This window comes from Kogia breviceps, chromosome 2, assembly GCF_026419965.1.
Source record: "Kogia breviceps isolate mKogBre1 chromosome 2, mKogBre1 haplotype 1, whole genome shotgun sequence".
Taxonomy (NCBI): domain Eukaryota; kingdom Metazoa; phylum Chordata; class Mammalia; order Artiodactyla; family Physeteridae; genus Kogia; species Kogia breviceps.
Window position 1 is genome coordinate 92804403 of NC_081311.1, and position 15798 is coordinate 92820200.

The following is a 15798-nucleotide window of genomic DNA, read 5'->3' on the forward strand; positions in this document are numbered from 1 at the left end:
GCCCTACATTCGGGACACAGACTTTCTGAAGGCAGGAAAGCATGACTTGATTTACTCAATTTACACACGTGACGCAAAACAGTGCTCCTCACCCAGCTAGGGGGAGGAGGAGGGATTAGTTAAAGGGAGACAAATTCTTGAATTGCATAGGCATCCAAACCTCACAGCCAACCAAGCACCGCTGATCTGTCCTGGCTGGGTGCCCAGAAGGGAAGGAGGGGTTTCACAGTGTTGCAGCCCATGGTATAGACCCTGAGTAATGTCACAGAAAGGGGGATACAAAGAGAATGAGATTTTTAAGGCTTGGTATGTTAAGTTTCCTGATCATCAACTTTGACAGTGTTCCTTTAAAAGTCAGCACCTCGCATCCATCGACTTTTAAGTTCACGCTTTTTTTTATAGAGTTGGAAATCTATTTTTAGCATGATGGATGGATAAATTTAAAGGAGGAGAGCATCCAAAGAGATGAACTTCTCAAAATATTAAATTACTTTAGGAGAAAGTGAAGAGAATTAGCTTTACAAATCATAGGAATGTTATCATATGATTTGGCCAGTATTTGGATAGTTTTGACTTAAATCTTCAAGTTTCTCTCATCTCACTAGTAAACTGATGGCCACTCTGGTTGCCTCTGAGGTTCTTATAAGAGCATTGTCCATACAATCTGGACAGTCCTGTCTGTGTCCTACAATATATCTGTCCAAGTATATGTTGTTCTTGGCTGTTTAGGGATAATAGTTCTGGAACTGGACTCACATTTACAGATTGGGGGTTTCCCTGGTGGTGCAGTGGTTAAGAATCCGCCTGCCAATGCAGGGGACACGTGTTCGGGCCCTGGTCCGGGAAGATCCCGCATGCCGCAGAGCAACTAAGCCTGTGCGCCACAACTACTGAGCCTGCATGCCACAACTACTGAAGCCCGTGTGCCTAGAGCCTGTGCTCCACAACAAGAGAAGCCACCGCAGTGAGAAGCCCGTGCACTGCAATGAAGAGTAGCCCCAGCTTGCTGCAACTAGAGAAAGCCCACATGCAGCAACGAAGACCCAACAGTCAAAAATTAATTAATTAATTTTACAAAAAATTATAGATTGGTATTAATTGAGAATCTTAAATAAAAACTTGTAATTTTAGCCTTAAAATGGTCCACAAGATTTTTTTAGTTTTCCTTTACAGGATCTGTGAGAAAACAAGCTCCGGAGTGTTAAAATTATGTCCTTGTTCAAGTATAAGAGTTTGCTAAAAATTAAATCTAATCTCTCTCAGTCCGTTGTTCACTGTTCCAAATCTCTAAATAGAAAATTTTAAGTAAGTTATATCATTATAAAGCCAGACAGTGTTTTTCACTTCTACAGGCAACTAACAGTAATAATGTCATCTCATGATGGCCAATGGGCTATTTCTTCTCTGATTTGCTTAGCCTCCTCTGTGGTCACCATTGGTGAATGTTACATTACAAGGCATAGAAGAGGCCACAGAATGGCTGAGAGATCTGCAGGGATGAGAGCATCAGCGCTGTTCATCCTGGATCAGAGTCTGATTCTAGCCCAGCTGGCATCTACCATTCCCTTTCTGCATTCTGAGTGCCATGCCAGGAACAGCAGGGACTTAAGGAAAACAGGTGAGATCTGGCCCTGAGTGACAGTCTCCCTGAAGTCCTCAGAAAAGGTCCAGCCTTGTTGGCTCTTACATTATTCTAGAAGGCCCTTCTCCCACTTCTCTACCTTCTAAGTCAATTTAGAAGTTCACATTTTCTGTGAAATCTCCTACAACTATCGCCAGCACCTTCCAATTACATCTTTGTCAGTTAAACTTACAGTTCATTTCACACGGTGTGACATACAATTCTCCAAATGGCAAACCTTCTCTATTTTTTCATGTGTTTTTTTTGTTTGGTGACCCTGACAGGACTATCGAATTACGGAAATCGTGGCGCTCCTGTTCTTCCTTTACTTTTTCCTCCTCTCCCCTTATTCTCTGTGTGCTCCAGGTTCCTCACTTCCTGCTTCCTTTCTTACCACTTACTGTCCGAACTCTCCCGCCATGTGAAACTACTTGCAGTTTCAGTTTCCTTTTTTCTTTTCCTTGTCTGCCACATTCCTATCATGAGATCAGCTCAAACCTTCTATCTGAAGCTTCTCCAACATGAACACACAGACATTGTCAGTACTTATCACCAATATGCTGGTTCTATTGTCTCAGATACCATGGGAAGATGACACTTCCTACCCTCTTGAAGTTAGCTGCTCATGGGACTTTATGTGGCCAATGATTCCGTGAGTGGAAGTAACATTTGCCACTTCCAGGTAGAAGCGTCCAAGTAGAAACTTCCAGGTAGAAGCTTTTAAAAACACACGTTTCCTCGTGCATCCCTCTCCCTGACAGGGCAACATTCCAGATGATGGAGTCTCTGTCAGCTTCCCAGAATAAGAACACCTTTGGAAGAGGGTCCCCTGCAGACCTGTGATATGCAGGTAACGCAGGCATGACTCAACTGTTCATTACTTACGCCACCGAGATGCAGGTTGTTTATCGCACAGCCTAACTCAGCCCATCTAGACAATGCACTTGACTTCAGAGCTCTTCTTTGTGTGCCTACAGCACCTGGTCTTTCCTCTCCCTCAACACTTATCCTATTTCCTGTCTGTCTTCCTGGTAGACCTTAAGCTTCATGATGATACGGCTTTGTATCCGTGCATCCTCTATGCTCACCACAGTGTTTGGCATAGAGTATGCTCTCAAGAAACACACATTGGGAACTTCCCTGGTGGCGCAGTGGTTAAGAATCCGCCTGTCAATACAGGGGACATGGGTTCGAGCCCTGGTCCAGGAAGATCCCACATGCCGTGGAGTGACTAAGGCCATGTGCCACAACTACTGAGCCTGCACTCTAGAGCTGGTGAGCCGCAACTACTGAGCCCGAGAGCCACAACTATTGAGGCCGCGTGTTGCAACTACTGAAGCTTGCACGCCTAGAGCCTGTGCTCTGCAACAAGAGAAGCCACTGCAGTGAGAAGCCCCCGCACCACAACAAAGAGAAGCCCACACTCGCAGCAACTAGAGAAAGCCCGCGCACAGCAATGAAGACTGAACGCAGCCAAAAAATTTTTTTAAAAAAAGGAACACACACTGAAGGAATGAATAAAACATGCCCACCCCATGTTGAATATATCCTGACATTATTCCCGATATTCGTAGATTTTTGCCCATTCTACTGTGGGCTGGCATGAGTCTACTCACAGTTATGGCACGTGGCGCCCACGTAACCTGTGTCACTGCAGTTACAGGAGAAGGTCATCCAAGACTGGGAGCAGCTTCCTCCGTGTTCACAGTAGTTTGGCAAACACCTTGAGAGATGGAGCAAAATCAAACAAAATAAACCAAATCAGTTGAAATAAGGGGAAAAACAAAAACATCTTATATCCAACTACAAGAATTAATGGTAGAAATTGGTCTGCTATACTCCCATTCCTGAGTGACACTTGAATACGTGGACATAAGACAATGGTTTCACCACAAGAGGTGGGTCCACCTGATACTACTGGGCAAAGAAAGGCTCAGGGCTGATTTAGGCAATTAAATAAAACATTGCAACATTCGGGCACATGTTCATTGACTTAAAGTTAATTTGAAGTGGTCAGAACGTGTAAGGTTTTTCACTTACTGTAGAAGAAAATAGACAAAGATGTAATTTTGCATTTTGAAAAGGTTTTGCATTTTTAAAGGAAAGGGGAAAGGGGCGAATAATTGAGGTCATAATCCTGCTTCTCTTTTGGGTGACGGCCAGGAATCTATTTTAAACTCCCCATGAATTAGAAAAGATGGTATCTGTTCAGTTAACATACTAGGAAATTCTATAATTATTAACAGAGCCAATAACACCCTTAAAATGAGGCCTTTACTACTTATAATGAAAACAGTATGACTATTCTGAAAAATACTTTCACCATACACTTTAAAAACTCTCTGAAACGTTCATATAAGTTAACCCAGAAATCACCCGTAGATGGCTCTATCTTTAGGACGTATTTCAAAACATAAAACTATGTGTGCTAATTATTGTTATTCACAATGATGCCGTGATGAATCCATGTAAGTTTCCAACATGAGACGATTTCTTAGGAAAGTTGTAGTACATAATATTAATGGGCTATCATAAAGCTACTACAAATGATGTTAGCAGAAAGGATTAAAACAGACTGGGGCTGGATTAAGTGAAAATTCAAGATATGAAGCACGGCCACAATGAAGTAAAACAAACATTTTCTACTGCAAAAATAACAAGGACAAACGTTAAGTGTCACTTGGGCTAAGGGGAGTGAAGGCAGCAGTCATTTCTTCTGGACAAAGATCACAGACTTCAGGGTTACATATGTCTGAACACAAATCCCAGCTCAGCAATATACTACAGGGTGTCTTTGGGTAATTCTCTTCATCTCTTACATACATGATTTAAAATCTCTACACCCTGGGTACTGTTCTCCTAAAAAAATAATGAGGCAAGTGCTCAATATGTATAACAAATAAGATTAAGAGTACGAGCAATGCTAAACAGTGAAATTTTTGAAAACAATCTTTACGGGAAAAGTAAAATCTCATGAATTTCAACAGGGACAGGGTAGAAACAGCGAAATCACGGAAGTGGTGTAATGCAACAAAAGGGTTCATTGTGCAGCCTCCAAAAATGTCAGGCAAGGAAAAGTAAGATGATTTACCCTACGCGTCCTACATAGGTAGGAAACCCTCCAGCAATGATTGTTTCAAAGGCCAGAAACTAATATTCCTGCATATGTCCAGACATATTATTGGAAATGTTCTGCTCAGCACAGCAAACACACTGTTGTGCTGACAGGGCTTCTGTTTGGGAAAAGCCTTTTGATAACTCCGTGGTGTCCAGCTAGGGCTTAAAAACACAGAACAAAGGGGGGGAAAGAGACCCAGTAATTCCGCTCTGGAACATGATCACAAAATCCAACCAATCAATACATAGACCCCAAAATGAGCCCTTCCGTACTCCAAATTCTACCTTTCCTCTGGATCCCCCCACCCAGCTTGGTGGAAAAGAAACAGGCTTGTTACTCAGACAAACCACAGGTTTCTGCCCCCCCACCCCCCGCCACCAGTAACCTTGTGCGGTGGGGAAGTTAGATAAACTTGAAGCATCAGTGTCCTCATGAACAAAATCCAAGCAAGAACCTCTGCCTCTGGGTGTGCCCTGATAGAGAGCCTGTGAAGGCCCACCCTCCTCCATACCTTTTCTTCTTTTGCATCCAGAGCTCCTGGTTTCTGAATACTGCTTCTCCTGCAGTGTACTTTCCTCAAAATCTTTCCTCTCTGAACCTCTCAAATTCTTACATGACATGTCTATGGCTGCTCTATCCCACCCCATCCCACTCCCCTCCCCCAATGACACACACACACACACACACACACACACACACACACACACACAAGTCAGATTCCATGACTGACAAACAATGGTATTACTGTTCCCCTCCCTCCACCAACAAAAAGTTAATTGCTTTAAAGATGGACAGCTGAGCAAAGCCAGGTCAGTAGGTAGTTATCCTATAGTTCTTTTGGTTTTGGCACCAAGAAAGTTCAGATCAGCCCCTTTTTTGATGACTGCAGCTATAAAATAAAAACGCTGAAGTTCTCATTGGCCATGTTTTCAGCCACGAGAAGAAAGTTTATCTGCAGTGAAAAAGAGAGAGAAAAAAAAACTGCTGAGGTCCAGGATGCAGCAGAAAAGACAGATGGAGAGAATCCTGACAATATTTGTACAGCGGATCTCTGCTGTTTCCAAGATTAGGTTGCATCCCTGAACTTTCTGAGGGCTGGATGTTTTAATCTAGCTTAGATTCTGTGAGACAACCCAAGATCTTTCTGGGAAAGCCCCCTATTTATTCAGGCTAGCTTGAGTTGGGATTCTCTTATTTCCAACGAACAATCTTAACTTTTTGTAAATCAGCATCCTATAAATACAAACAGCAATAGAAACACATTTTTCCTTACAATTTTACACTTTAAAATATTTTTAAAACTCAATATTGCCAAGCTAAGTGGAGCGTGTAGGGGGAGGGATCTTGTGGAAAAGTATAAGGACTAGCTGGGTACTTTGAACATATTTAGAAACCCTCACACAGACCTTGTATTACAGTGTTACTAAACTCAATTTACCAACGGATATGTAGGCTAGAAATTCATTTGTTTATGGTCACTCAAAAAAAAAATGATGTATTTCTGAGAGGGAAAAAGAGTAGTTGGGGAAAGAAAAACATCTAATATTCCTAGAAGGAGAAAAAATTGAATGAATACTTACAGGGCTGCCTTTGAGCTTGGTTCATTTTGGTTCAACGCACACTGTGATTAGAAAAACTCATTTGTAAAGTAGACACTCAAAATAAAAGATGTGTAACCCCAACTGGCTTATTTTAAAAGGGCAGTTTTAGGAGTATAATTTCCATATTCTTTAATCAGTTCATTTTAACTGGTGTTTTGTTTCTTTTTCTCTCTACTTGGTATACACTGAGCACTTGAGACATGAACACAGAAAGAGGTCAGTGTGGAACCACGTAAGTGAATAGAACTCTTTAAGTGTGAGGACAGTGACAATCTTAGGTGTAAGGCACTGAATTCAATTTGCTGCAAGATAATCATGCTGAAAAACTATCTTCTAAAATCCTAATGATATTTCTCATAGGTAGCTGAATCAGATGTGCCTTCTTGTGGTGTACGATGTTTAATAAACAGAGCTTTCAGCATAAACACAACTGTTGATGTCATACTCTTCAGAAGCCCAAAGAAGCATCATGATGTGTGCCAGCAAGGACTCAGAGAGCAGGGCACATGCATCAGAAGCTGTTTGCGTATTTCTAAAAGTAGGATGTGCATAATTTGAAGGGAGATGAATGAAAGAGTTGAAGAAAAGGCAGAAAAGAATTAGGAATGGAAGGAGAAAAGAAAAAAAATATAACAGGGACAAAAGTGTTATACGAGTTTTATATGAGAATGTATAATTTTCCCCGAAATCAAAACTTCTTCCAAAAGAGAAGGCTCATTGCTAGTTGGAGCTGTGGACCATCCAGGTAAGAGATGAGGTGGGAGGAAGAGTTGTCCGGAGAGGCCCACGGACCTCATTAATGGTCCTGTCCAGCCTTCTGTGGCATAAGGCTCTGGCTCACAGTTGTTAGGTGGTGTGATTTCTTGTTCGCAGGCAGATATGAAGGAAAAGAAAATGTTTCTCCTTAAAGATGCACAGCAAGGAAGACAGTTAGATAAGCTGCTTCAAAGAAGAGAGTATTTTATAGAATACTGAGAGATTGACCTACTCCAAAGACTAGAGTCCAGTTTCAAGCATCCTGGCAAGCATATTTTCTGCCAAATACACTTTGCCCCCCTGGGCATTAGGAAGAACCAAGGGACCCCTGCCATTTTCCTTGAGAAAGATCGGAGTGGTTCTTTCCCTAACTTAGCTTTCACTGAGGCCAAGCACAAGTTTCCAGCTGGAGCAGATCAACCCTGGGAAAAGCATTAAGAAAGTGGGGGGAATCAACATAGTTTTGGAAAATATAGTCAGTATGTTTATAATTTACAAAGTTTCAAAGAATCAATATGAATTTTTGGCTTCTCTTAAACGAAGATCAGATTACTGAGAACAGTCATTGTAAATCTCATGATTTTCCATGCCAGTAGCTTCCAAATTTATATTTCAAGTTCAGTCTTCTCTCCTGAATGCCAGACCCATAAATCCAGCTGCCTGCTTCAAAGTTCCACTTGGGTGTCAGATGTTTCAAACTGCAGATGTTTCAAACTGCATGTCCAAACCTGAATTTCTGATCTCATACTTCACCTCCTGCCCCCCAAGTTCTCTACTCACATCCTTCACTATCAGAGGAGGGCAACTCCATACTTAGCACTCTCCAGACCCCAACACTTGCAAGTCCCCCCCTTCCCTCACAGCCCTCATCTGAGGGATGAGTACATGTCTCTGGCTCTGCTTTTAGAATCTGTTCTGCATCTGACCACTTCTCATCACCTCCTGCTACCACTCTGGTCTGAGTCAACAGCATCTCTTGCCTGAACAACTGTGATCATCAGCCAACTGGTCTACCAGCTTCCATCTCCGATCCCTTCAGTATGTCCCAACACAAGAGCAAGAGAGATCCTATTAACATCTAAACCAGATTGAAACCCTTCAAGGGCTTTCTGTTTTAATCAAGGTAAAAGCAACATCTTTAAATGACCTACCAGTTCCTGTTGATATGTACCCCCATCACTTCTCCAAATTCATCCCTACTCTTCTCCCTTTTCTACATCTCCCCCAGCCATGCTGAACTCCTTGCTGTCCTTAAAACACACCAGGGATGCTGCCTGGTCAGGGTCTTTGCACTGAAGTTCTCTTTGCCCAGGATGCTCTCCCCCACATGTCTACATGGCCCACTCCTCACCTCCTTCTTGTCTCTGATAAAACGGTGTTCTCAAGGAAGCCTGCCACAATCATGCTACTTAAATGATCCTGCAATCCCACTCCTGGACATTTATCTGGAGAAAACTATAATTCGAAAAGGTACATGCATTACTATCACTGCAAAACAAAAACAAAAACAAAAACAAAAAACAGATTAATTGCAGCACTATTAACAATAGCCGAGACATGGAAGCAACCTAAATGTTCATCGACAGATGAATGGATAAAGAAGATGTGGTATATAGACACAATTGAATATTACTCAGACATAAAATATACGAAAATAATGCCATTTGCAGCAACAAAGATGGACCTGGAGATTATCATACTAAGTGAAGTAAGCCAGACAGAGAAAGACAAATATCATATGATATCACTTATATGTGGGAAGATTTCAAAAAATAATACAAATGAACCTACATACAAAGCAGAAATAGACCCAGAGACATAGAACACAAGCTTATGGTTACCAAAGGAGAAAGTGGGGAGGAGTGACAAATTGGGAGTATGGGATTAACAGATACTCACTATTATATATAAAATAGATAACCAACAAGGACCCACTGTATAGCACAGGGAACTATACTCGATATTTTGTAATACCTTATAAGGGAAAAGAATCTGAAAAAGAATACATACATATATATATATATATATATATATATATATATATGAGTGTGTATGTGTATATATATATATGTGTGTGTGTGTGTGTATGTGTATAGATAGATAGATAGATAGATAGATATCTGAGTCACTTTGTTGTACACCTGAAACTAACACAGCATCGTAAATCAACTATACTTCAATTTAAAAAAATATATAAAATAAAATTGCAACTCTCCTTCACTCAGCACCTCCAATCCTCTTTCCCAGCCTCCCTTACTTTTTCACCCTTAGCACTCCCTGTCTTTTAACACAATATACACTCTGCTTATTCATTAAGCCTATGATTTGTTACCTGTCTTCCCACAAAGGAAGGTAATCTCCATAAGGGCATAAGTTGTTTTCTATTTTGTTCACTGAGTATGCAATGTAGTAAACAGAGTGGGCACTCAATAAGTGGCTGTTGACTGCATAAATAAATAAACTTCATATGTCTGGGGTACAATAGCCAGCCGAAGCTGTCCTCATTTAGCTAAGCCTCTTCAGCTAACCACAGCCTATCATCTCATCTTTACTATTACCTTCCTGACCCTGAGCAGCACAATAAGAGCTGAGTGGGGTAGAGGGGAGACAAAGAGCTTCACCTTTTTTTAAGTGAAGAAATCTTGAGACACATAAAGGGAGCCTTCTGTGCAACCACAGGCAAGAAGCAATTTAGAGAGAGGAGACAGAAACCCAGGTGCAGGAGGGAAGAAGTAAGATGGACACCATGAATGCAATCCTCTTTAGTGGCCTTTAAGGCTATGAGTAAATGATGCAATTTCTTTTCATTACTTGTAAGTACAATCTCTGAAGTACTTACAGAGATAATTTTCTACAAATTGGAGATGCTTTTGAAATGATGCAAATTAGTGCTCCTTTGAAGACATGTCTAGCATTCCTGATAAGTCTGTGTACAATTTTTGATAAGTTTTAATGAGATAAAAAGTCTGTTTGGGAAATTCAATTTACCCATCTAGCTCTTGTTACCTTTAACCAGATGTTAAAGAGTGCAATGATCTTTAACCAGCCTTGTGACTAACCTAATCACATTCAACCAAACATTCATGGTTAGTCTCCTACAAAATATCTCCACCAAGATTGGGACGTTGTGGATTTGGCTTTCTTGAAGCCTTTCCCCTCGAAAGGAAACTTCGACATGTGTTCATGATCACATCTGAGATGTAGCTTTTTTTTTTTTTTTTTTTTTTTTTTTTTTTTTTTTTTTTTTTTTTTTTTTTTTTTTTTTGTGGTATGCGGGCCTCTCACTGTTGTGGCCTCTCCCGTTGCGGAGCACAGGCTCCGGACACACAGGCTCAGCGGCCATGGCTCACGGGCCCAGCCGCTCCGCGGCATGTGGGATCTTCCCGGACCCGGGCACGAACCCGTGTCCCCTGCATCGGCAGGCGGATTCTCAACCACTGCGCCACCAGGGAAGCCCTAAGATGTAGCTTTAATGTGTTATTTTCTCTGTTTTACAGATGAAGATAGTAAGACAAGATGAGTGTAAATAACTTGTCCGTGTATGAAGTGATGGAGCCATGCCTCCTGTCACTGAAGCCTGTACTCTCAAGCACTGTGCAGTCTTTCCACCGCCAAATGCCATGTGATCTATCTCCTTAAAGTGAACTTCAAGCATGCATCTTAGAGCATCACTTCTGCAAAGGGTGAGAGGGAGTGGGGGCTTCACACAGTTTCCCGCTGATTTCAGAAACTAGTTAGCAAACTTGGAGCTGTCAGTTTAGAGTTCTTAAAATACATTTTTGGTGGGAGAAGAGGTCTTGGTGACCATGACAAATGGGTTAATTGGGAATAAATAAATCCACAGGAGAGAATCAAGTATATATTTATTATATAATTAGCATAATGATATGCTATATCATATATATATCATATCATATATATGATATATAATTTACTCTATAAATTTCATACAGTGGTGAAGGGTGGGGAAAGAAGGTTTTGATTCTACTTCAACCACTTTTTATTACTAATTTGTGAAATCTTTAAATAAGTAGCTAAGAAAATGACCCCTGTCCCTGCTCTGCTCTTGTTTTTATTTTATTATTTTCAGATAACAAAGACTATTTTCTGTGTTCGCTAAGTCTGTCTGAGTTAATGAGATTGTTTCTAGACTCTGCCTGCTTTTGGTCGAAGGGCCTTATAAGTTATTAATGCAAGCCAGACACAGCCTTTTAGCCTATTCAAAAATTCAAAATTTTAACCTATTATTTAACATAAACTTAAAAATTATCTAATCTTACAAAAATATAGAAAAATGCAGAGACTCATCACAGTCTTAAGCAAAATGGAAAATGCATTCAGGAATGCATTTGTCTTTGAATACAGGGTACAGACTTCATGGCCAGCCCACTATCAATGGTGTGGAGCACTTGACTGAGCATAGGGGCCAGAGTGGTCCAGGAGCACCACCAACAAGGATAATGTCTGCATGTTCATCTCAGCATAATAAGTGCCTACTTTAGGCATAAAATTTCTAATCCCCCAAATTTGTAAATTCAGTATCAACAGCTCAAGATAATCAAAGCCTTAGTAGTAATATTTTTGGGTGAAGAAGGAATATGGTACTGAAAGAAAAAAAAAAAATGGTCCCAAAGGTGATCTTTTCCAGAAACTTCTATATCATGCATCTTTCTGGGAAGAAACTAGCATTCTTGACTTTGAAAAAATTCTTTAAGCATATTTATAGTGAATTTTAATAAGATTAAGAGCAATGTCAGTAGACTGTAACCCTTAAGAGGAAGCTTACTTAGGACATTAAATAGTCTTGCATCAAGTCAAGAAGTTTAATAATCATTAATTGACTATTTTTGTTATGTCTAACAAGGAATATCTAATTTTTCTTTTTTCATAAAATAGGACCTGCCAAGAGTTGGAGCTTTGAATTGGCCTGAGATAGGTATTTTTTTTCTTCTTGTAGCAAGATTCTATTAAAACCTTGAAAAGATTTTCTTAATAATTATTTGATATTTATAACTTTTAAGGGAACTTGGCCTATTTAAGTATGAGCCTTGTAAACTCCAATTTAAAAAGTGTAAGATAACTGATTTAGATCTAAAAATCTTACTTATTAGAACATCTCAAATAAATTAACTTCACCAAAGTTAAATGTTCATGTTTCTGAATATTTAACTTTGATAAATATTTGGTATTCTGTTTTTTAATATCATAAATTAAACTACTTGGAGAGTAAATAAAACATATCATAAATTGGGTCATTTGTGGAGATGTGGATGGATCTAGAGACTGTCATACAGAGTGAAGTAAGTCAGAAAGAGAAGAACAAATATCATCTATTAACACATATATGTGGAATCTAGAAAAATGGTTCAGATGAACTAGTTTGTAAGGCAGGAATAGAGACACAGATGTAGAGAACAAACGTATGGACACCGAGGGGGGAAAGTGGCGGGGGGTGGTGGTGGTGGGATGAATTGGGAGATTGGGATTGACATATATACACTAATATGTATAAAATAGATAATTAATAAGAACCTGCTGTATAAAAAATAAAATTCAAAAAGTCAAAAAAATGTAGTTTACAATACTTGAAGGCATTTAAATAATCAAATCCATAAAAGACATTAAGCATTATTCAAAGTCTGCAACTTGATTGCTGATACTTGCTAGACTTATACGTAGAATACAGTTTTATAAGCTGAATTTTGAAAAAGCTTAAACAACAGGGATTTGAATATGCAATTCTGAGAAATTTAATCTAACTCTTTGAAACAAAAAATAAACTTGTGAACAATCTAACCTGCCTACAAAATTCATCCTTTGTGAACAGCACCAGACCTTGGCCGCCCCCCTCTTTGCTCCCTGCTCTCCCATCAGGCTCTGCACAATGCCCAGAGCATCCCTGGGAGTGGCTTCCATTTGCTGAGCCTGAAGCAGTGAATTCTGTCTCTGATACCCCGCTTTTGTGGGTCTCTTTGTCACCTTAAAGGGTACTTTTTGGTGAAAGTAACAAATTTTACGTTTAATCTGCTAGCCAAAATTTCCTCCAAAATGCCCTAAACTCCCCTAAACAGTATTTAGGTGAATCTTTTTCCTTATAACTAGGAAATGTTGGATTTTATTTTATTTTTCTTAATATGCAAGTGTGCAGGGAAAAGAGTTACCTCCCTTTACTTGCATATATATATCTTTTAATATTGGGTTTTTTCTTTTTATTTTCTTTATCTTTTCTGGGTATTTCTTCTTGTTTAACACATTCCCCCTCCATAACCTTGGCCAATGTTTCTCTGTTATGTTCCTCACTGTTCATGCAGAGTGAGAAGACCATTGCCATGGATATAGTGGCATTTCCAGACCTTAAATTATGAATCTGCTTTGATTTAGCAATTCCACTTCTTGGAATAATGCCCCAGAAATGTTTTCTTACATGCACAAAGACATATGTAAAATTATTATCATTATTAACAATTTAAAAATGGAAACATACTTCACCATTTTGGGAATGTTTAAATAAATAATGGTACGTCCACAACATGGAATGCTATGAGGAAATTAAAATGAATACATACATTGGAAAGTTCTTCATGTATAATATACTATTGAGTACATAAAACACATTGCAGAGTAAATTGTGTCGTTTCTGCTGTGATTGTCCTTGTTGTTATTATATAGAGAGAAAAAGTTCTGGAAGTAAATGGACCAAACTGATAATCTGTTAATAATAAACTGTGAGACTAAAAGTACCATCTTACTCTTTATATATCTCTGTGGGGGGGGGGTCATTTATTTTACAATGAAACTAGAAAGAAATATATCCATGAGCTGATGGTCATATTTTATTTTGCTTTTGGACAACAGAAAAGAGAAACTCATTCCACTTAGAAAATGGTCACTAGGAATTGATAGTCAAGCTGTCCCAAGACACATTCTTAGCCCAGGGATGCTACCAGCTGGTCAAGAGAAGAAGTCCAGGTGAGTGAGTCTTCTACATAAAGCTACGGGAGGCTCAGTGAGGTCCCAGCTCACCAGCCCGAGCAAAGCAGGCATTCAAAGCCAGGTCTAATAGATCACCCTCATTAAACTTCCCTCATTAAACTCTGCAAATAAAATTCCATGCGTGAGACCTCTGCTCCTTTGGAAAAAAGCCCATCTGGTAATATAATCCTAATGATCACCATTCATTATGACCATCTATCAATCCATAAATATTTTAAATCACCTGTAAAAATTTAAAGAAAATGGTCTTTGCCTAATAAGCCCAATCGTTAACTGTGTGTGCCTGAATGCCTGTCTTTACTGCAGTTATTTAGACATGTGCAATCTTTAGAAACATGTGCACCCCCCAAAACATTCCCAACTCAAAAGCATCTAAAGAAAGTCATCTGTTAAAAGAGAAATCCGTCTAAAAAATGTTCAGTACATTTATATAAACACCTATAGAAATATTTTTCCTCACTTCAAATTGTCCTCTTCTCCTTTTCCCATTACAGATTGAAACGAATAGAACATCCAGCCACAGGCCTCTGGAATCCCCAAATGTTCAGATAAGTGGTTATCTATAAATGAGTTTGAATGTATTTACGCTCCATGGAGTTACCTCCCTTTTTAAGAATTCTCATCCCTCCTTTATACAGTTGAAGGTCAGTTTCAATTTCTATATGCTTTCCTTAGAGGCAGAAGAACAAAACATTTCAGCAGTCCTCAAAATGCAAGCTGACTTAATGTAAGCCTTTTAATAAAGCTCATACATAAAAAAAAATCAGCCAGGTTGCCTTCCTTCCTTTGTCTGTTTGCTTTAATTAGCAGCCAACCGCATTGATCTTGTTTTGGTTAGATAGCTTTTCTGAAAGCTTTTGAAACCTATTTCTATGCCTCTCCATTCTAACAATTACCATAATCCCATTTTACCCCCATGGTTGGATTTTCATGATAACTGAATTTTGCTGTAATTACAGCAGGTGTAGACATTAAGGAATTAAGGGAATAAAAAGGAAAGTGTCAGAAGTCAGTTTTCTCAATTTTCCAAGTCTAGTTCACAGCAGGGAGTTAATTGTCAATAGTTGCTGAGAAGATCCCCAGATAATAGACAAAGCAATGACGATCAAATAAGTTTGCAGTGCACGTGGGTGATCCCAGGAGTCCTGCTGGGATTCAAGACAGAGTCGGGCACCCACAGGGTCCACTTCTCCTCCCTGCACTAGCCTTTGGTGGAGAATGAATAGCAAAATGGGAAGGTCCTATCTTCAAGTTTCTGACCAAGAGAGGCTCAGCTCTCCTCAAAAGCCATTTCTTCAAAGCACAGGACATTCCAAATCAAGAAGAATTTGTCAGTGTTACCCATTCCAATACTTGTTACTATGAGAAGCAACTGGTGGCCAGGAATCTAATAGCAAATCATACCTACCTGGTTACTCTAGAGGCAAAGATACATATCTCCTTTCTCCAAGTAGTAAAAGAATACGTTTTAAAAAATCACAAGGGAAGAAAACTCCCTATTAACCTGATGTGGGTCATTTTGACTAAATCACATGGGATCAAATTTCTCTAATCAATCCATTTGTCTCCATAGCATAGACGTGCTTCATTACAATGGAAAGAGCACGCACGTGATTTATAGATGGGCCCTGCATTTCATGGGAGAGAAATCTGGTCTGTTTTTTCTACTTCATTATCAGCTAGGTAGAAGGTTTTGTGTGCCTTGTAGT

At 39.6% G+C, this 15798-nt stretch overlaps 1 protein-coding gene across 1 annotated transcript in view; it reads right to left on the reverse strand.

The window, feature by feature from the left end:
- Nucleotides 1–15798, reverse strand: part of CNTNAP5 (contactin associated protein family member 5) — an 857380-nt gene that overhangs the window by 315626 nt on the left and 525956 nt on the right. The window contains exon 11 of the mRNA XM_059053215.2: nucleotides 3238–3344. Coding sequence (XP_058909198.2) covers nucleotides 3238–3344 — 107 coding nt within the window. The remainder of the gene's footprint in view (nucleotides 1–3237; nucleotides 3345–15798) is intronic.